This window comes from Trichosurus vulpecula, chromosome 2 (genome assembly GCF_011100635.1).
Source record: "Trichosurus vulpecula isolate mTriVul1 chromosome 2, mTriVul1.pri, whole genome shotgun sequence".
NCBI classification, from domain to species: domain Eukaryota; kingdom Metazoa; phylum Chordata; class Mammalia; order Diprotodontia; family Phalangeridae; genus Trichosurus; species Trichosurus vulpecula.
In genome coordinates this window covers 86,111,287-86,135,045 of record NC_050574.1, presented here as the reverse complement: position 1 = coordinate 86,135,045, position 23,759 = coordinate 86,111,287, and the positions used below count along the sequence as shown (strand labels likewise).

Genomic DNA, 23,759 nt, shown 5'->3' with positions numbered 1-23,759 from the left:
TAGGTAGTCTTTTACTAAATGCTTGCAAAAATATTTCAAAAAATGATTTTTCTTATTTGCCCCTCTTTCTGAGTTATTTTCTGAGGACTCATGATGCTAGTTTTGTTCCTGTCATTTCCACCAAATTGAGAAGGCTTTTCCAGTTTGCCTGTGACATAAATTCACCCTACCTAAGCTAGATATGCAACCAGATTCTTTACATAGAATTCTAATCCTTTCATCGAGATAAAAAAAGTTCTATGGTCCTACCAAAAATGGACAGATAATTTCTAAAGCCCAGTTGCATAATGGTTAATTTATTATACAGAAGCATAATTAGTGAAAGAGTTGAGGAATAGATGTGAAACAATGAAGTTAGTACCAAAGTAATCATGTTGTAGGGGAACTCAGATTTAAAGAGTTAAATTGAAATGTAAATTCCATGAGACCAGAGACTGCTGTTCATGCCTGTCTTTGTATGTCTAGCTCCTAGCACAATCCAATGCATATAATAATAAAAACAAAAATGTATATGTTTACCATGTGTCAGGTACTAACCTTAGCACTTTATGATTATTTTCTCATTTGATCGCAACAATCCTACAAGATAGGTGCCATTATCATCCTTATTTTGTAATGAGAAAATTGATTAAAACAGAGGCTAAGTGAATTCCCCAGCATCATACAGCTCCTAAGCAGCTGACTTGAACTCAGGTCTTCTTAATTCCAGTCCTAGTGCTCTATTCACTGTGCCATCTTGTTTCCATTGCATATAGCAGGGAACTGAAAGATTCTTTTTGGATTCTACTTAAATCTCCTGTCTCTTAGTCCTTTGGCCAGAACTGACTTTTTTATTCTTCATGCTACTTCAGTAATCATCAAGATTGACTCAGAAATCATATCCACCAAGTGCTTCAGACCCTAAGATTTATCACATTATGGCAGCATGATGTTAACTCACCAAATTATCTCCCACCATCTTTGTCATCTATCACAAAATTTAAATCCTCATTAACCACTTTTTTCTTGTCTTCACATTACAGAGATTGTTTTTCATGGCAAAGGCAAAAGAAAAAAAGAAGAAAAAAGCTAAGTAACCCTGTATCTCATATCCAATATAACTATTCTAATCATTCTGAGCTTAATCTTAGTCCTTTCTTATTTTTCCTTCCTCTTCCTTCTAATATAGCTTTTAATATACTATAGTATAGGCCAATAAATATATACAACATAACAGGGCCCCCTTGGCACAGCCCATAAGGACCTCATGCATTCTTCTTACATCATACTTCTGATACCTCCATCAATCATTGCTCAGAGACTTCATATAACATCCCAACTACCCTATTTATCCTACCTTGAACTTCTTCCTAGCCTATTCTGTCCAAAAAGATGTCAGGCAGCACTATTGCTCTTCATTGACCAAGTGGCTTTAAATAATTAGGAAAGAATATTTCAATAGGAAAGCCTGAAAATGAGAACAGAAAGAATGAGGAAATAGAGAACAAGAAAAGGAAATGAAGGGGGGAGGGGAATAACAGCAACATGAAAATATCCTGTTCCTAGAAGGCCTTTGAGAGATGACTCGAGAAGAACCTATATCACAATGAACTATCCAGATGGAACTGAAGTTGTCACGGCTCTTAAGCAGCTAAAAGTAATAATTCTCATATTTGCAATTACTTTATCCAACTGAATTCAACAGATATTTGGTAAACATCTACTATGTGAAAGCCACTGTACCATGTGACAGGAAACCAGAGGTCCAAATGAAAGCCCTTTCCTTCAAGGAACTTATATTTTCTACTTTACTATTTATGGTATTTTTCATGTATTAGCTTATGAAATCCTTACAATACACCCAAGAAAAACTAAGGACCAGCATTATTATACCCATTGTGGGGATTAGAAAATTGAGGTTAATGGAAGTAGAATAATTTGTGTAAGTTTTAGTCATAAGGACCTCCAAAATCCAGGCAGATATCCCAGATTCCTAGTTCAGTCTTTCGTACCCTATAATATCTGTACTCCAAATTGTTTCCTAAGTGGTGTGTCACTTACAGCGATGTTTGGTCTCATTAGTTGAAGGAACAGGGAATGGGAAGAAGCAGATCTAAATGCCTTCCACATATTTGGTAGGAGCAAACAGTATTTTCAGGTGGATTTGTTAGTCATTGAGGTGTCTGTGGTCATTGGGAAGATTACCACTTATTTCTGTATCAACCTCTGAGAGTGGTACTCAGGCTTTCTTATTCACTGTGGTGGATACTGGAGGTAGGGGTGGTACAGTGATATATAGATGAAAAATTATCTAATTCTTGCACTCAGAGGGTTGACACTCTACCAAGTGGATAAGACCTATACTCTAATAACTAGGATGCCAAGTAACATATAATTGGAAAAAGGAAAGACTCAAAGTACACAGAGGAAATTGGAGGAAGGAGGAGGGAGGAAAGGTTTTATGAAGGAAGTGGTCCCTAAAGTGGATCCTAAAATGAAAAGATTAATTCAAATGATTGAGATGAGGACAGAGAGTTTTGCAGGAATGGAAGCTGGTTTTTGTCAATCGACAGGGACAAGACAGAGTAAGATAAAAATAACTAATACACAAACATATATGTGTGTGTCTTACCTTGAGGTTTGTAAATTGCTACACACACACACACACACACAAAGGAAGGAACTATCATTATTCACATTTTTACAGATAAGGAAACTGTGGTTTGCAGAATTTAGATGAATTTTCAGGGTAACACTAGTGTATCTACTACTCAGTTCTTTCCAGCTCCAAGTCTCATATAGCAAATTGTCTCCTCCAAGGGACTTCTCTGGTTTGGAAGAAAGGAGCATGAGTGAAAGGAAATAATGTAGGAAAAAATCACTGGTACTTAAAATGTATTTGTTCTTACAGACAATGTAAAACTAATGAAGGTCTTTAAGCAGAGGAAAAGTATAATTAGACAAATACATTAGCAGCATTTTCAAACTGAGGATAATCTGATAGCTCTTTTGTGGACAATGAATCCTAAACTTGCTAACATAATTTCCGTGCCTCTGACTACAATGTTTGTCACTAACAAACCACTTGCCTTTTTGATGGTGATGCCAGATGGTCATTGCCAGAAAAGTTTGGAGTCTACCTCCCGTCCATTTTCTGCTGTCTCAGAGCAGAGTATCTTGTGTTTTGCCAGAGTTGAGAACAGGGGAGATGGGAGAAACTTGTAGGATATCTTGCATTGTACTGTTGGGAATGCGATTAGGAAGAAACTTAGGAACAGCCACAAATTATTAGGGGTACATGCAGTTACGGACAACCTCAAGAGAGTGAGTGACTGCTTATAAACAGGGTCAGTTCCCCAAATGCCTGGGCCATATAAGAAGACTTCTTTCTAGGGAGCAGAAAACTAATCTTTGTGATTTCTAGAGTTCTCTGTGGAATCCGGGATTCTGATTCTCTGTGAATTCATTTAAGCAAGGATATGATTGCTGCATATGAGAAAGCTCTTTGCCATATCATTCCCTGATAAAATTCAGACATAAAGGGACCAAAAATAACTGTGAAAATAAGATCACTCACCTGGGTAGGAGACCCTGGATGGGCCCATTAGAGTGAAGAAGTGAAGGGCTCAGGCTGACAACCCCAGAGCATTCTTTTCCCTACCCTAATACACAGATTTTTTATAGTATTCACTGATCTATACATTGCCACTCCTCTTCCTTTCTTCCCTCTCCTCCAGTATGTTATCATCTCCCCAGGTCCAAGGGTTTGCAGTCCTCTAGGGATGAAGACTGGGAAGAATCAACTCTGAGAGTAAATAGAATATGTTATCCAATAGAAGACTGAATCCAAGCAAAAGTAAGTAGACGGGAGAGGAGCTCTTTAATATTCCTTCTTAGGGAATTGGATTTTCTACCATTGTCATCACATTCTGCTCATGGAAATTTACAGAGTAAATGTGGAGGAAGGAGATGATCAGTCTAAAAAGTTAACTTGGGGATAAAGTAGAACTGGATATGCTAAATTACAACTAGTATTTGGAAACTTCTAGGAGACAAATAGCTGTTGTTGTTCTTCAGTACTTTCAATTGTGTTTGATTCTTTGGGCCCACATTTGGGTTTTCTTGGCAAAGATACTGTAACAGTTTGCAATTTCCTTCTCTAGTTCATTTTATAAATGAGGAAACCCAATATAATATCTGAACAACAGGTCTAAATTGCCTAGTATGGGATAATTAGACAATCAAAATAGGAAAGCCCAAACCAGGGTAGTAGAAATAAAAGAGTAACCAAGTGAATTAATATATATATATATATATATATATATATATATATATATATATATATATATATATATACTATATATGTTCTCTCTTTCCAGTCTCCCACTGACGAAAGGGAAGGGGTAAAAAAAAAAAAAAGCAAAACCTTTGTAATACACACACACACACACACACACACGTGTGCGCACGTGTGCCCCTTACATATACATATACCTATATGTACATGTGTATGCATGCATTTATACACACACACATACATACATATATATGTACACATGTGTATATTTGTATATACAAACAAAACAAATTCCCACATTGTCCATATCTCCAAAGTTGTCTCATTTTCCATATTTAGTCAGTTACCTGTCTGTTAGGCAATGAGTACCATTCTCCTTCTTAGATTTTTTTGGAATTTTGTTTGCTCTTTGTAGTAAATCACAGTTCTTAAATCTTTTAAAGCTTCTGCTTTTTTTAAAGGAAGTCCTCATTGAGTATAACTTGGTTTACCTATTGTTTCTAGTTCTGTTCTCTGCGGCAGAATAAGTCAATACCTCTTCAAGATGGCAACTCTTCAAATACTTGAAGAAAACTATAATCTCTTCCTATTACCCCTCAAAAAGAAAATATCTTCTGTAGCCTAATCAACAATGATTTTCTTAGCTGATCCTTGTTTGTCCTGGTGCTGTCATCATCCTGATCATACTCTTCTGGATAAACAAATGTTAATTTTTTTTTCCTAAAATTGGCAGCCAAAGATAGAGTGGGGGGTGAAGCCAAGATGGCGGCTGGAAAGCAGGGACTAGTGTAAGCTCCGCACCGAGTCCCTCCAAAAACCTATAAAAAATGGCTCTGAACCAATTCTAGAACTGCAGAACCCACAAAACAGCAGAGCGAAGCAGGGCTCCAGCCCAGGACAGCCTGGATGGTCTCTGGGTGAGGTCTATCCCACACGGAGCTGGGAGCTGGGAGCTGGGAGCTGGGAGCTGGGAGCTCGGAACGGAGTGGAGCAGAACCCAGCCTGAGCGGCGTGGACCATCCAGACCAGAAGCCGGGCGGAGGGGGCCCTAGTGCCCTGAATCAGTGGTCTCTGGCAGTTGCTGGACTCCTCAACCCACAAACACCAAAGACTGCGGAGAAGGTTAGTAGGAAAAGCTGCGGGAGTGGAAGGAGTTCGCGGTTCAGCTTCCAGCCCCGGGGGCAGAGGAGGGGGGGCAGCTACAGCTGCTGCCACTTCTGGCCCCAGGCCCACCTGGTGGGAGGAATTAAGTGGCAGATCAGAGCAGGAGTGCACAACCTGCTGAAGATCTAAGCCCAGTCTGGGTTGGCGGTTCTTGGGGAAGGAGGAGTGCTGGTGTGACAGAGCTGACACCTCCCTCCCAAACGTGGAACATAGAACTCGTTAGTCTACAAGCAGTCATACCCCACTGAAAAACTCAAGGGTCAAGTTATTTGGTTGGGAATATGGCCAGGCAGCGAAAACACACCCAGATTCAGTCTCAGACTCTGGATTCTTTCTTTGGTGACAAAGAAGACCAAAACATACAGCCTAAAGAAGACAACAAAGTCATAGAGCCTACAACAAAAGCCTCCAAGAAAACATGAACTGGTCCCAGGCCATGGAAGAGCTCCAAAAGGATTTGGAAAAGCAAGTTAGAGAAGTAGAGGAAAAATTGGGAAGAGAAGTGAGAAGGATGCGAGAAAACCATGAAAAACAAGTCAATGACTTGCTAAAGGAGACTCAAAAAAATGCTGAAAAATACACTGAAGAAAACAACACCTTAAAAAATAGATTAATTCAAATGGCAAAAGAGCTCCAAAAAGCCAATGAGGAGAAGAATGCCTTGAAAGGGAGAATTAGCCAAATGGAAAAGGAGGTCCAAAAGACCACTGAAGAAAATACTACTTTAAAAATTAGATTGGAGCAAGTGGAAGCTATTGACTCTATGAGAAATCAAGATATTATAAAACAGAACCAAAGGAATGAAAAAATGGAAGACAATGTGAAATATCTCCTTGGAAAAACCACTGACCTGGAAAATAGATCCAGGAGAGATAATTTAAAAATTATTGGACAACCTGAAAGCCATGATCAAAAAAAGAGCCTAGATATCATCTTTCAAGAAATTATCAAGGACAACTGCCCTGATATTCTAGAGCCACAGGGCAAAATAGAAATTGAAAGAATCCATCGATGGCCTCCTCAAATAGATCCCAAAAAGACATCTCCTAGGAATATTGTTGCCAAATTCCAGAGCTCCCAGATCAAGGAGAAAATACTGCAAGCAGCCAGAAAGAAACAATTTGAGTATTGTGGAAACCCAATCAGAATAACCCAAGATCTGGCAGCTTCTACATTAAGAGATAGAAGGGCTTGGAATGCAATATTCTGGAGGTCAATGGAGCTAGGATTAAAACCTAGAATCACCTACCCAGCAAAACTGAGTATCATGCTCCAAGGCAAAATATGGATTTTCAATAAAATAGAGGACTTTCAAAAAGCTTTCTCAGTGAAAAGACCAGAACTGAATAGAAAATATGACTTTCCAACACAAGATTCAAGAGAAGCATGAAAAGGTAATCAAGAAACAGAAATTGCAAGGGACTTACTAAAGTTGAACTGTTTTGTTTACATTCCTACATGGAAAGATGACATGTATGATTCATGAGACCTCAGTATTAGGGTAGCTGAAGGGAATATGTATATATATATATATACATGTTTATGTATATATATAAATGAATGTTTATGTATGTATATATCTCTCTATGTGTGTATATATATATATAAATATACATATATATATGTATATTTATGTATATATATATGTATATATATATATATACAAAAGAGAGAGAGAGCAGACACAGGGTGCGTTGAAGATGAAGGGAAGATATCTAAAAGAAATAAAATCAAATTAAGGGATGAGAGAGGAACATACTGAGAGAGGGAGATAGGGAGAGATAAAATGGGGTGGATTATCTCACATAAAGATGGCAAGAGGAAGCAGTTCTGTGAGAGGAGGGGAGAGGGCAGGTGAGGGAGGAACGAGTGAACCTTGCTCTCATCAGATTTGGCCTGAGGAGGGAATACCATACATATTCAATTGGGTATCTTACCCCACAGGAAAGAAGAAGGAGGAAGGTAAAAAAAAAATAAAAGGGGGGGGATGATGGAGGGGAGGGCAGATGGGGGTGGAGGTAATCAAAAACAAACACTTTGGAAAGGGGACAGGGTCAAGGGAGAAAATTCAATAAAGCGAGATGGGTTGGGAAGGAGCAAAATATAGTTAGTCTTTCACAACATGAGTATTGTGGAAGGGTTATACATAATGATACACATGTGGCCTATGTTGAATTGCTTGACTTCTTAGGGAGGGTGGGTGAGAAGGGAAGAGGGGAGAGGATTTGGAACTCAAAGTTTTAAAAACAGATGTTCAAAAACAAAAAAAAAAGTTTTTGCATGCAACTAGAAAATAAGATATGCAGGCAATGGGGCGTAGAAATTTATCTTGCCCTACAAGAAAGGAAGGGAAAAGGGGATGGGGGGGGTGATAGAGGGGAGGGCTGACTGGTGAACAGGGCAACCAGAATATATGCCATCTTGGAGTGGGGGGGAGGGTAGAAATGGGGAGAAAATTTGTAATTCAAACTCTTGTGAAAATCAATGCTGAAAACTAAATATGTTAAATAAATAAATTTAAATTAAAAAAAAAATAAAAAGAAAATTGGCAGGCAAAGATGAAGGCAAACTTTTATTTTATCAGATTGTATTGGCAGCAATCTAGCAAAGAAATCATGGTAGGTCAAAAAAATGTCAAGGGTTGTAATAATTTGGAACAAACTCATATACTAGGAAACATATCTTTGTCCACAAACTGGAGATATTAACTTGGAGTCATTTATAATAGGTATGGGTGGAAGGGAAAAGAAAGAAAAGGAATAAGAATTTATACAGTGCTTTCTGGGTACCAGCACTGCGTTAATTGTTTTTTTTTTTAATAGTCTCTCATTTCGATCATAAGAGATCACAAAATTCAGTTGTCAGGGCAGGAGAGGACTACATATTCTTTACAGTGTCAAATTAAATGTCATTTGCCAGAGATGAGTTGTAGTACTACAAATTCAGCATACTTACTGGACAAGGATTAATAACACAGACATAAATGCCCTATTTTGAAGGTCATGTGACATTGAAACTCTCACTATGCATAAAAAGGGAGTGAAAGCTATATTCAATACGAAAGGAACTGAGTTAAAAACAGAGAAGTGTTGCAGTTAAATGCTTGGTACTTTGCTAAACAGCATGCCATCAAAATGTGTATACTCTATTTTAGTCAAGGTGAGGGGACATGACATACTTATCATAATTTCCTACTTTGCTGCTAACCTGTTCTTCATCATTCTCTCCAGAAAATCATATATCAACTTTGAAATTCATAGCTTTTAAGTACCCCCTGCCCTTTGGTCCCTCCATCTGATTGAAGAGGGTGGAGAGTGGACATTGCAGAGTGCCTCTCAGATAAGTAGGGAGCCCAGAGAAGATACCTCATAATTTCTCACCTGACTACAGGACTTCATCAAGCTCCCCACACCAAATACCCTTATTTTTAGTTTCTTTTCATGTGTTGTTTCCCCCCATTTGATAACTGACTTCACTTCATGGAACCAACTTTCCTTGACCCAGTTGTATGTGGACAACTGATGAAAAAAAAATAGATGGTGGATGAAAAATTGTGTGAATTGATACAGACCAGGAAGTGCAGTGGTGATGATAAAGGACTCAAATGCCAGTGCTCTAAAATCACTTTTCTGTTAAGCCATACAGTGGAGTATTGTATCATACCATGGATCACTGATCCCACACATGGCACAAAGAAGAAGTTAGTGCTGCCCAGTGTGTATTACTCTTCTGGGAAAGCTATAAACGATGTATTTCTGTATTTAGGTGAAGAAACAACAATAAAGCTAATAATAAATAGATTCTATTAGCTAAGAAGTATGAGATGAACTCACTGTACAAAGAGAATCATTACTATTAATAGTACTATTATCATTACTATTAAAATAATAAAACAATGATAGCTACCATTTATGTAGCACTTTATGGTTTATAAACTGCTTTATAGATGTTATCTCATTAAATACTGAAATCATACTGAATAAAAAATACTTGGGGAACAAAAACACTAGCAAACCTTTGGAATCAGTCTACATTGACCTATCTCCAGAAGGAGAGAAGAAGACTATGTCATAAATGAAGGTGTCTGATAGCTTTACAAGTTGAGCATTGGAACATCCAACCAGGAACCATAAGCTTCCAAATTTGCTAATGTTTAATGGGAGAATAATTCCTTGGTGTATGGACATCCTGCTGGATCCATTTGGATCAAGTCATACATTCAAGATGTAATGGCTCTGTCTGGCATCGAGGAGTTGAGGACAATCTCTTGATATCCTCAATTATTGTCCCACAGCTTGATCATTTCAACAAAATGTTAATAGTATCTCAGATTTATATAGGACTTTATGTTTTGCAAGGTACTTAAATATGACCTCATTTGAACCTTACAACGTGTTGATGTATATGTTAGGGACAGACAGTGGACCAATTATGTTGCTTTCCTTGAATAGGCACATATCTCTAACCAAGAATAATAATTCTCTTTACTCTCAATCTACGGGTGTGTGGGCATCTATCACTTGCTGTTTTGGTATCTCTAGAGATGGGCAGACTGCACACATTTACAACCAGTACACCTTTTGGTACAGACAAACAGATGGAGGTTTCACACCTATTTACAACTTCAGCCCAGAAAATCCTGAAATAAAAAAAAAAAAAAACATAATTGCATGAGATTTGCATTCATTGTCATTAGCTTCTACAAAGTGACAGAATTCTGCTGAAAAATTTGAGTATGCATGGAACACGTACGTGAATAGATAGATGTAAACTACTCCACAATTACTTGTGGAGAAACCAGCCAACTAATCTCTTTGTAAAAATAGACCTAGAGGCTTAGGGGAACTATAAAGAAATCTACCATGATAATTCCTTGCCAAATAGAGACTTAGTTGGACTCTCTGGTAGTCAAGTTGAGACTGATGGACACTTCATTGGGATGAAAGATAATCTGCTAATCATGGAAAGATTACCTGACTCAGACAATAGCTCAAAAGTAGATGTTGTAAGGGAAGGCCAGGCATTGCACTGACACAATGAGTTCAAATAATGGAAAAGACTGAACTCAGAAGCAGTATTTCTTAATCTTATTGCTTCAGAAAATCCTGTGATAGATAAAACCTTTGGAGTATAGTAACAGTGCTGGCTAGCTGAATACTCTACAGGTTCATGTCTAAATCAATGATTCAATAATTCTATGGCTGAAAGAACAAAGAAATGTACTGGAACGATGATTCAATGAGTCAGGTGGAGTCCAACAAATGTTCCAGAGGTACAACTAGCAAGAGGCATGAAGATCAGAATGAATACATGTAAGAATTCAAGCCAGGAAAGAACCAACTACTTACTACAAGTCATTGTAAGAAAGAATTAGCAAAGATGTCAGAATAGAAGGAAACATTAAAGCTGTGTGAAAAGTGTGAAAATACCCACCTCTCCCAACTGCCAAGTATACAGTACTGTTTTCAACTATTTTCTTGTAAGTGAGGTGAAGGAGATGGCTGTTGCAAATGTGTCTTTCAGTGTCTCATTTTGACTTTTTATTGGAACCAAAAGATTTAGCTATTGAAGATGGAAGATTCTAGATTTTCTAGGAGAGTTCTCCTCCCTTTCTGGTCCAATGGGCAGACTGTTTTGATTTATGTGAAAGCACCTAGATTTGTAGCTAGGTGGCACAGTAGACAGAGCACTGGGCTTGGAATCAGGAAGACTTATTTATCTTCATGATTTCAAATCTGTCCTCAGACACTTACCAGAAGTATGATCCTGGGCAAGTCCCTTAACCCTGTTTGTCTCAGTTTCCTCATCTGTAAAATGAGCTGGAAAAGGGAATGGCAAGCCACTCCAGTATTTTTGCCAAGAAAACCACAAAATGGGGTCACAAAGAGTCAGACACAACTGAACAACAACCACTATATTTAGACATAAACCTCTTGTCTATCTCTTGTAGCTAAGAAGAGACATTTTTTCTTCAACATGCATACTATTCTTTTTGTATGATCTCCTGCACTATGGATAGTCATCTTTCTTTTTGTTCAATGTTATTAAGAATAATGTTTAGCTTATGAATGCTGCTGTAAATATATGTACATAAGGAGACTCTTATGTCATGCAGGGATAGATTGCTATCCATCTTGCAATCCAGCTATTTGCTTCACTCATAATTGACTCCTTACTGCTATCTCTCTCTCTCTCTCTCTCTCTCTCTCTCTCTCTCTCTCTCTCTTTCTCTCTCTCTCTCTCTCGTACCACTATTCCAATAAAGATCAAGGAAAAAAACTTCGGTCAAAGTAATGAATATGAATGAGTTGAATTCATGTATGAATGGAACAGTACGGCAAAATCCAACATATGCTGTTTGCAACAAACACTTCTGGAATATAAATGTTCATAAAGTGTTAAAAATAAGGGGTTGGAGCAAAATGTATTACATTTCTGCTAAACTCAAAAAATGCATGAGTTTGTAATCATGATCTCATAAAAGAAAACAGTAAAACTAGACTTTATTTAAAAAAAAAGGACAAACAGAGACATCTGGGTCAAGTGACCAACAAGATGGAGGGCCAGGCATTTTATTTGATGCTCACAAACTCTTGAACTTTTCCATAAGAATTTTGTCCAAAACAAATAAAGTGATTTCAGTCATCTCTACAGTCTAGAACACCAAGAACCATAACTAGGTAATAACTGCATTAGCCAATTAGAGAAGGCTAATCCCTAACATGTTCCCTCAGTACTCTAGCTCCCACTGTCTACCATCTTTCATTAGCAGGGCTGCACAAGCCAATTCTCGGACTTGCAACAGAATTCTAATAACCCCTCCTTCCAGTGGCAGGAAACCAAAAGGGAGAAGCTTACTCAAGTTGGAATTGCAGCACAGTAATGTTTTGCCTGGCAAAAGAGTTCAGCCAAAGGACTGAAGAAAAAGGAACTGGGACAATACATATGTGTGGTTGAGTGGCTATGTGGTCTTCCAGTGCCTAGCATCCCACTAGGGCTAGTACCAATTCTACCTCAGAAGACATTTTGGGCAGAAAATGAAGTCTGTTAAATTTACATTGCTAAGCATGGGAGGATTTGCAAAATTGAAGGCAAATTTCAAAAATCAGTAAGTAAAACAAGAAGCAGGTACTTTTTGGAAAAAAAAGTTAAACTATTAGCTAATTTGATTGAGGAGGAGAAAACATAAATTCCCAATATCTAAAACAAAAAAAGGAAAATTTGCAGTCAATGAAGAAGAAATAAAGGAAATTAATCAAAACTATTTTTGCCTGTGTGATAAAAAAAATCAAATTAAATGTATGAATGCTACCAAAATATAGCATATGCCTAAATAAGAGAATAGGAAAGAGAGAACTTACATAAGTTAATCTGAGAAAAAGAAATTGAAAAACATGTATATGAACTCTTAAGGGGGAAGAGGTGGTGAGAAAGAGAATAGGGGCAGATGGATTTACAAGCAAATTTTATCAAACAGTCCCAAAAAAATGTCAATATCATGTAGACGTTTTTGCAAATGTCTGAAAAGAGAAGATTCTGTAAAATATCTACTATGATGGAAATATGGTCTTGAAACCTAAATAAGAGAGAATTAAAAGGGAGAAATAAAATGACAAACCAATATCTGTAACAAGTAATAATTTAAAAAATTAAACAGAATATTATCAAGACTATAGTATGATTGATTTATGTTGTAACAATATTATAAAGACAAACATCTGTGGAAAAAAAAAAAAAAACTTTGAGCAATGCATGACCAGCCATGATTGTAGAGAGCCAGTGATGGAGCATGTACTCAACTCCTTAACTCCAAAATGAAGAATGACACATATTTTGTATGTGACCAATACAGCAATTTGCTTCATTTGACAATGTGTATTTTTACAAATATTTTGTCCATTATTCCCCCCAGTATGGTGGGGGTGGAGAGAGGGAAAACATAAGCTTGTTAATTGGAACACACACACACATATATGTATGTATACATACATATATATGTGTGTGTATGTGTATGTATGTATCTATATATATAGAGAGAGATACACATAGGTGTGGGTAGGTGTATGTGTGTGTTTATGGGGAGGTACTGCAAGCAATGAGTTAGAAATGGAAAAAAAAGATATCTTGAAGCAATGGGTCATATAAGTAAATATATATAAATATGTATATATATATAAATGTTGTGTACCAACAAGTAATTCAAAATTCTGAAGAGAATTCATATTCCACTGATTTTTATTTCATTCTAGACCTGAGATTAATTCCAAGGCTTGTCCATCCTGGACCTCTTGGGGAGAAGCAGGCAAGCTCACATTCTTTAAGTTATGTGTGACAGTAAAAAACAAAGAAACCAAAAACTAAAGAACAAAATCATTGTGCTCACTCATCAGGCCTTCTTCAGACACAGTTTCCCTATGATCTTCTCCCGGATTTGATGAGTCTTCACACAGTACACAATAGGGTTCATCAGTGGAGGAATCAAAACATAAATATCAGCAATCAGTATCCTAATAAGTGGGGAGCTATGTTTGGCAAAGCGGTGGACAATAGCTAGGGTGACAATGGGCACATAGAAAATGAGTACTGCACAGATATGGGAAATGCAGGTGTTGAAGGCCTTTAATTGCTCTTGATGAGATGCAATGCCAAAAATTGTCTTTAGGATCAGTATGTAGGACATTGAAATCATTGCTAAGTCTAGCATGCCTACAAGAGCAACAAAAAACCCATAGATAACATTGACCCGGTTATCAGAGCAGGCCAGTCTCATAACATCCTGGTGGAGACAATAAGAATGGGAGAGGAGGTTTCTATTACAAAATGTCAGTCTCTTCAATGTGATGGGAAATGGGAGTATGAGTATGAGACATCTAATGGCAAAGATCAAACCAATTTTGATGATCCTACTAATGGTGAGGATAGAGCTGTATCTTAGGGGCTTGTGGATGGCTATGACACGATCAAGGGACATTATGAGCAGTACTGAAGATTCCATGGCAGTGAAGGCATGGATGAAGAACTCTTGGGCAATACAGGCATCAGTGGAAATTCCTGTAGTGTTGAATAAAAAAATTCTCAACATGGTAGGTAAGGAAGAGAGGGAAAGCCCAAGGTCAGAAACAGCCAGCATAGAGAGAAAATAGTACATAGGCTCATGAAGTGAGGCCTCTGTTTTGATTAGAATAAGGATGGTGCAATTGCCTAGGGTGGCAATAATATATATGAGGCAGATGGGGATGGATATCCAAATGTGGACTTGCTCCAGCCCTGGGATCCCAATTAGTTGGAAGGTGGATATCTGGACCTCAGATGTGTTAAGGGTTGACATAGCAATGAGGGGTTAGGAAAGCAAGCAGAATCAATATGACAAATGGTTTTCCCTCAAATGGGAAAACAGAAGCTAAGTTTGTTCACAATCTCCAGTCTTGAGGACTTTATTGGCACAGGCACTTTTGATAAATTTAAACTAAAATGAAGAATATTATCGTCCATATAAAGCATACATAAGAATGTTTCTAAAACTAGTTCAATTCTAAAATGGAAGCACCTGTGTTGTGAGGTTATGTGCTCCCCATCAGTGAAAATATTCAAGATTTGGCTTGGTGGCACTGTCAACTATTGTGTAGAAAGGATTCCTTCATGGAGTAGAAGGCAGAATGAGAGACAGCTGAGAACTCTTTTGCCTCTACCTTGAGCCTGGGTATCCTTCCTTCTGTTGCTGGTTAAAGATAGTTAGAATAGCTGTGTCCTTATGTGCCTGAAAACACCAGGAAGAAGTCACCAGGGCCCACCTAAAGGGAAAATTCAGGAAACAAGAAAAATACAGATACTCAGAGCCTTAACCAAATACAGGTGCATGTGGGGAACAGGTATGGTGCTAGGTTTTCCGTGCCAATGGTAGAAATAGGAGCACAGGGTGGGGATCGTGACAAGAAATGAGGTCTTTCACATATTATTGGAAGTAGAAAAACAGCAACTAGGTGTTGCAATGGATAGAGTACCAGGCCTAGAGTCAGGAATACTCATTTTCCAGAGTTCAAATCTGGCCTCTGACATTTACTAGCTATGCGACTCTGGACAAGTCACTTAACCCTGTTTGCCTTAGTTTCCTCATCTGGAAAACATGCTGGAGAAAGAAAGGTCAAATGACTCTAGCATCTTTGCTAAGAAAATCCTAGATGAGGTCACGAAGAGTTGGACAAGACTGAGAAACAACAACAACAACAACCACCTGTGAGATAATTACCTCTAGGCCAGGCTTTATGGGAAGATACAAGATGGTCAGGGAGAGGGTGTTTGACACTGGCAGAGAGGGATGGCATCTCTATCTCTCTAAAAAAGATAGATAGATGAATAGATAGATAGATAGATAGATAGATAGATAGATAGATAGATAGATAAATATTTAGGGCAGCTAGGTAGGTGATCTGCATACTTAGAAGTCTAATCTACATTAACACTTTCTTGAACACTTTCTTAAGTCTTTGTTGCTGTTCAGTTGTTCAGTCATTTCTCACTCTTAGTGAACCATATCATGCCAGGCCCTTCTATCCTCCACTATCTCTCGAAGTCTCTCCAGGTTCATATTTGTTGTTTCGATGATACTATCTATCAAGCTCATTCTCTGCCATCCCCATTTTCTTTTCCCTTTCATCTTTCTCATCATTAGGGTCTTTTCCAATGAGTCCTGCCTCCTCATCATGTGGCCAAAGTATTTAAGCTTCAGCTTCAGTATTTGACCTTGCAGTGAAGAATGAATTAATTCCTTTAAATATTGACTGATTTTACCTCCTTTCTGTCCAAGGGGCTCTCAAAAGTCTTCTTCAGCATCACAGTTTGAAACTGACAAAACAATTAATCAAGCCCTGATTTGTAGTATTTGCTGATTTCTAAGATGTAAATGCTCTTGACTATAAATTTGGAAATAAGCTCTACCGAACCAATTTAACCTGACTCCAGACATTGCTATATATAAAACGATGAAGAAGATGCCTTCCTCCTATGAGAAAATCATATGATTTAGAAGGTAAGAGACCATAGAACTCATCTAGTCTACACTCTATACATGTGAAGAAATTCCTAGGAGAGGGCCACCGTGGCTGACTTCTCAGCTACCTTGAAGTCATAACATAGGAAAGCTATAAAGGTGTCTTGGAGATCAATTGATCCTAAACTATATTTTTTTCAGAGAAAGAATCTGAGCACCAGAGAAGGGACATGACCTTTCTCAAAGTCTCAGAGTTACCAGATCATAACAGCAAATGAGACAGGATAAAAATATAGATTTCCTTAATCTCAGTTCAGTACCCTTTTCACTGAACCATACTGTCTTTATACCCTTCTAAAAACATGTATATTCTCTTTAGGATGGATAGTTTTATACATCTTCAAATCTTCAAATAAAATGCTTGTAGTTAAAGTTGGAAAACACTATGTGTTAGTTGTTCTGACAATTTTTTTAAACATTTCTATATTTTTTGTACATTTAGTACAGATGAGAAAAGTTGTATTTACACCTTATACTCCTTGATAAATGTCAACAAATGTGGATGGCAACACTATACAGAGCTCCCTCATGAGATGATTAATGTAAATGTGCTAAAACAAAACAAACAAACTCACACACACACACACACACAATAAGTTCACAGGAGAGTGGAGATCACAATTTGTTATCAGAAGAATCTAGAGGGCTGAATTCCAATTTCAGTCCTACCATTTCCTACCTGTCTATTGTCCTTCTTTCTGTTCCTTAGTTTCCTTCCCTATAAACTAGGGAGTTAGGGGGAAATTTGGTTAATATATAAGTTATCTTCCAAGTCTAAAACCCTATGATCCAGTCATTATTCGTATGACACTTGATATGACAGTATTCCCAGGATGTTTTCACTCAGTGCTACCATGGTGACCATAATATCCCTTGTTTATCAACCCCTCACTCAGACCTAAGTTTCATTCTGTCTACGGGATTTCCCCTAAACTTTTTCCAGGTTTTTCATTTTTTCTGTTTTTTTTTTTCCTTTTCTTGGAATCACTGCTCAATGAACTAATAATGGCTAATATTTGTATTGTACTTACTATTTACCAGGCACTGTGCTAAGTGTTTTAAAATTATTATGTCATTTGAGTCTCACAGCAGCCCTGAGAGGTAGGTGACATTATTATCCTCATTTTACAGGAGGAGAAGATGAGACAAACAGTATAAATGACTTGCCTAAGGTAACAGCTAGAAAGTGACTGAGGCTGGATTTGAACTCAGGTCCTCCTGACTCAAGGCCCTGCACCCTATCCATTATGCTACCAAGCACACACAGAGAGAGATACACACATATGTATGTATGTATATATATATATATGTGTATATAATATTTACACGTACATATATATACGCACATATATATATACATATATATATATATATATGATGGTAGTTGTTGTCATCTTTGCTATTATCGATGTTATTTGCAATGGTGTAAACTAGGGGCTATTTATCCCTGTTGTACTCATAAAGACATACTTGGCTTATGAATGCCTTTCTTAAAATGTGGTACTCAGATTTGAACATAATACTAAAGATAGGATCTGATCAGGGCAGAGTATAGTGGGACTATAACCTCCTTGTTTCTGAAAGCTGAACATTTCTTAACTTAGCCACAGATTTCATTCACTTTTTCTGCTTCTATCCCACTCTTGGTTTACCAAACTCCCACATCTTTTTTTCCAGACAAAATGCTAGCTAATATTACTTCCCCATCTTGTACTTCTGTGTGTGTGTGTGTGTGTGTGTGTGTGTGTGTGTTTGTTTGTTTGTTTGTTTGTTTGTTAAAGGGGAAATGTAAGAGGAAAAGTGACCTGAACCACACATCAGGTTTCAGGAGGAAAAAAATGGAAAACAAATGTCTTTTCCACAGTGTAATGAGTTATCTCAGGAAGAAGTCTCACTTCATTTTTCATCTCTGAGAAGAGACTAGATCAGGGGTCCTTAGCCTCCTGCCATAGAACCTTTTGACAATCTGGGGAATGCTTATGAATGCCTCTCAGAATAATTAAACGAAATGCTATATTTATATTAGAAATCAGTGAAGTAGAAGATGTGTTTTCCCCAATCCAAGTTCGCAAACCCCCTGTAATCTATCCATAGATATCTCAGGTTCCACGGACCTAGTTAAGTGTCCTGGGCTCACAATTCATCAATGTGACAGGATTTTAGAGCTAAGGAAGACACCTTAGAGATCAATTCCAACACCATCATTTACTGGTGAGGAAACTGATATAATAGAAAGCATTGAATATCCAGTATAGGTTGGATTAGATATCTCTGAGGTCTTCTACAAAACTGAGGTTTTTCGAGTCTGTGATTTATGACTGCCTGACCTCTAAACTCTACTAATCTATTCATTTCTAAGCAAAATGAACTCAGGGACAAGGTTTTAGCTAAACTAAACATCTATCCTTTGTTGTTGCTGTTGTTCAGTCGTTTTTCAGTCATGTCTGACTCTTCATGACCTAATTTAGGGTTTTCTTGGAAAAGATACTGGAGTGGGTTTGCCAATTCCTTCTCCAGCTCATTTGCTCATTTTACAGCTGAGGAACTGAGGCAAACAGGAGTAAGTGACTTGCCAGGGTCACATGGCTAATAAGTGTCTGAAGCTGGATTTGAACTCAGGAAGATGAGTTCATCTATCTACCATCTGTCCTAGCACCTACCAATTGGCTCTTTCCACAGGAAAGTTGTTTTAAAAAATTAAATTAGTGCTACTTTAATTTCTTCTGAATTAGTGTAGCAACCAATTGATTCTTAAGCCCTCTTTCAACCCTCCCTAAAAAAAAGGTAGACATGGAGTTTTTGTTTTAACCTCTATTATTACATCATATGAATGTTATCATTAACTAGAAGGGAGAAGCAAGGATTCAGGATGATAAGCTGAAAACAAAGTGACTAGACTGAAGATAGAGTTAGACATCAGTGAACACTAAGGTCCTCATTTGCTTTCCTGTTTATAATTTGAACCCTTATCAATTCATCCTTTTTGTTAGACTGCTTGCTTTTTCTGAAAGGGCTAAATTATATTCCTAAAACTGTGCCATGGCCCCATATAGCCTTAGAGCCTGGACAGTAGTGGAATCTCTCTACCTTTAACGTATCCCCCTTAGATAATGAGCAAGTTACACCTGAAAATCTCTAATTCTCTGAATGAAGAATTCAAGTCATTTAGGAGGCAGCAGCAGAAATCATAGTATTTACCTGGATGAAGTCTACCAGGTAGGTTTGTAAGACTGAAGGGAAGACACAGGAGAAGCAAAAACATCACTCCATGGGCTTGGGCTTCTAAGCTTAGCATAGACACTGTCTTTCTCTTCTAATTCATCCTCCTTTGCGATACAGAGACCCCTGGGAATGTCAGCTGAATTATCTCTTCTCTAAGAATAAACACAAGAATTCACAATTAAATCTCTGGGAGTTAGGGCTAGTTGGCAAGTAGGGCACAAAAGGAAATTTGCTTGTAGAAATCAAGATCCAAACCATTTGAATCTAATAGAAATGCTTTTGGAATAATCAGTGCCTTTCTTTGTGTCTTCAATATTTAAATGTGGTGCCTACATTTTAAGTACTTAATGTTAATTGATATCAAGTACCTAATATATGCCTTTTTTTTTTGCAAAGGCAAAACAATATAATGTGATAGAAAGAAAACTAGATTAAAAGCAAGGAGGGGGCAGTGGCCCTGGAGTGAGGAGGACCTGAGTTCAAATACAGCCTCAGACACTTGACATACTTACTAGTTGTGTGACCTTGGGCAAGTCACTTAACCCCAATTCCCCTGCTTTCCCCCCACAAAAAAAAAGTGGAATAAAAAAAAAGTAAGGAGATGTGCAGTCTAGTCCATGACCTGATTGTATGACTTTTAGGGGGAAAAAACTCTTTAGTATATTTGAGATATGTGACCTTTATCTAAGAAACTGTCTATATTCTGCCCCCCACCTCCCAATTTTCTGCTTTCCTTCTGATCTTGGCTACATATATTTTATTTGTACAAAATTTTTAAATTTAATTTAATAAAAAAAAAAGCCACTAAGCTTTCATGTCACTTTCTTTATGTGAAAAAAAAAAAAGTATCCTAAGCTAGTTTATCTCTGAGGACTTTTATCTTTTTTTTTAATTCTATGAAATTATGCATTAAGAATGAATCAATGAATCTCATCATATTTGTTAAAAAGCCATCCTTGCTGACCTTAGAGAAAACATTTCCAGTAGATTACAGAAGTCAGATTGTGAAGAGTTGAAGAATAAGTGTGTATATGTGATAATGAACAATTACAAAATTTGTCAGTTGAGATGAAAGTAGGGATCATGAGTAAATTTTAGAGCACCTTGACATGGTAGTTTAGGAGTAGTTTTGTGATGAACATGGTTTGTACAAATTTGACAGGTGATTATTATATTTTCAGGAATTTTGCAAGCTAGTTGGTAAATAGCCATAACTGAGTTCATTGAGCTCCTTTACTGGTAATCTTATTTGTTGCTTAAATGAGATTGTGTCAAACACAGGAGAGTATATTTTTAATACCCTATTGTCTACTTGAAATGATTACAGCTTTAATAATGCATATTTGAAAGTGAACTAAATTGCATTTCATTCTGATGGTGCTAATACAATACTGGCAAGACAGTCTAGAGTAGGTATTAAATTATTAGAAAATTTTCCTAAAATCTTCCTTTGACACCTTTTAAATGACCAGTTGTTCTTTTCACTTGAAAATTCAACATTAGGAGTAAAACAAGTTAATCATTTACAAACAATTCTCTAATTTATTTACCAATTTAATAAAAATCAAACTGAATTTAAAGTTGGATATAAAGAACTTGAAATTATTAATATTGGTCAATTACTTGACAGCATCTAGTTTAAAGTTGCTTCTGATATACAGCACATATATCCTATGTTGTATAAGCAATTTCTTGTTCTTATTATCAGTGAGTAAAGAGATTAGCTATTATCAATTTCTTGAATATCTTACTTTAGTGGTTGATATTCTTGAAGAATTTTCACTACTTTCAACTATATTGCAGTCAAGATCAACATATACTCAGAAAGCAATAATCAAAGACAGCTTAGGAAATTTGGAAAATGTAAAGATTACTACTGGACAACATGAATCTCAAGGTGAATTTTGACTACAGCAGATGAATTTTAAGATATTCCCTATAATTTAAAATGTAATAGTTTTCCTAGAAACATGTTACTAAGAAATGTAATTCAACATGTGAATTTGTCTTTCATTAGACAAAAAAATAATGAAAACATTTTTAATTATTTTGATTTATTAGAACTGTCTACTTGCCATTATGAAGAATTAACTTTGCCATGCAAAGTTGGTGGGGGAAAAAAAATGCATCGTTTAAGTGAAATTTTTTCAAAATGAATTTGATTTGAATGATTTCAGGGATCTTCTAGATGGTAATGTGGAATCAAACAATGTACTAGTCTCTATGACCATACCAAAAAAGAAAAAAGGAAAAAAGGTAGCTCTGTTGTAATCAAAAGTGCTGTTGTTGTTCAGTGATGTCCAGCTGTTTCTGACTCCATTTTGAATTTTCTTGGCAAAACATATTGGAGTCATGTGCCATTTCCTTCTCCAGCTCATTTTTACAGAGGAGGAAATGAGGCAGACAGGGTTAAGTAACTTGCCCAGAGTTATGCAGCTATTAAATGTGTGAAGTCAGATTTGAATTCAGGAAGGTGAGTCTACATGATGCCAGGACCTGACCCTCTCTCTACTGTGCCACCTCAAACCATGTATGAGGAACAATAAGACTAGTTTGCCTGGAAGACAGGGTAAATGGTGAGGAATTAGATATAATTAGACTAGAAAGATTATTGCCAGCTTGTGAGAGGCTTTAAATGCCAATGCAACAGTTTGTATTTGATTATAGAAGCAATTGTGATAAGCTTAAAATGGATATATGAATATAATAGGTTATAACATTTGTTTTTAAAAAACACAAAGAAAATAGAGATCTTATATTAGGGTGAAAATTATTATCCAAAAAGAACTAGAGAAGATCATTCAAGATAAAAATAGACACTTTTTTCATGCAAAATTAGTTTTAATATGAATGGAATCCATAAAGACAAATTAAGAGAAATATTACAGTGGGAAAAATATTTACCTCAAATATGACCTATAAAAGTCTGTTATGCAATATATGAAGAGAGCAATGTCAGATTACACAACACTAGAAATCGTTCTTTAAATACACAAATGGTCAAAGGCTATCAGTAAACAATTTCCAAAGGAAGATTTGAAAATTATAAATGACCATTGGAAAATATGCTTTAAATCACTAATGGTAAGATAGATGCAAATTAAAGTAATGCTGAGATTTCACTTCATACCCTACATATTTGCAAATTTCGACACAAAACAGAAACATTCAATGTTGAATGGAATATATCAAAAAGCAGGTAATTTTAGTGGAGCTCTAATTAGTCTAGTTATCAATTTGGAATTATGAATTAAATTTGGAATTATGAAAAAAAAGACTAACCTTTTGAGCTAGATAAAGAACTATCCCCTCTTCCCTTCTAGGGAAGAAAGTTGTAAATGTCTCTGGCTCTCTTTGCTCTGTGTGTGAGGGATAGGGGTGGGTGGTGAGGGTGTGCATCCTCCCAAACCTGCTTTTGTTTAACTGTTTTTCTTTGTTACAAAATAAGGGTCAATCGGGATGAATCCCTCTCTTTCAGAAATGAATATTCTATAAAGACAAAAAGGAAATGTGTATCTCAGGGTTTCGTATTTTATCCTAAATGGAAAGATATGTTTGAGTAGGACAGGAATATGGTCAGATCTCTGGTTTAGGTAAATTAATTTGGCATATGTGGAGGTGAGGAGAAGGGAGAGAAGGGGAGAGACTCCTTCTTTACTTCCTTTTCTTTTTCAGATCTGAAGGACTAGCAGACCCATTCTACTGACCACTACCTCAATTACTAAAAAAAACACCACCCAAAACAAACAAACAGAGAAAAAAAAAAAAAAAACACCCAAGAGTTTTCTCCTCTCTGCTCTTCTGCATAAAAGGAATGATATCCTAAAGCTTTACTCCTCCCCCTCTGTTCTTAAAGTATAGATGCTAACAGGATGGAGATTATAGACAGGCCTTGGGGCAGCTAGATTCGTAGTTCTAACTGCAGTCTAGAGCAAACCCCACCCAGGATTTGTCCAACTTCAAGTTTTGCAAGTGATCTTTTTTCTTTCCTCTTACTTGTTCTACTACATACAACTCCAGGGGTTTGGTCTCTTCTCTCTCTCTTTACTG

The 23,759-nt window shown here is 36.9% G+C and overlaps 1 protein-coding gene across 1 annotated transcript; it reads right to left on the bottom strand.

The window, feature by feature from the left end:
• Nucleotides 1-13,826: 13,826 nt before the first annotated feature.
• Nucleotides 13,827-14,768, bottom strand: LOC118839450 (olfactory receptor 51A7-like). Its single transcript, XM_036746919.1, has one exon. It carries the CDS (start codon nt 14,766-14,768, stop codon nt 13,827-13,829), a length of 942 nt encoding a protein of 313 aa, XP_036602814.1.
• Between the last annotated feature and the right edge of the window lie 8,991 nt (nt 14,769-23,759).

Bases quoted from the DNA above. Each gene is read 5' to 3' on its own strand.
- LOC118839450 (XM_036746919.1), bottom strand. From the start codon at position 14,768: ATGTCAACCCTTAACACATCTGAGGTCCAGATATCCACCTTCCAACTA.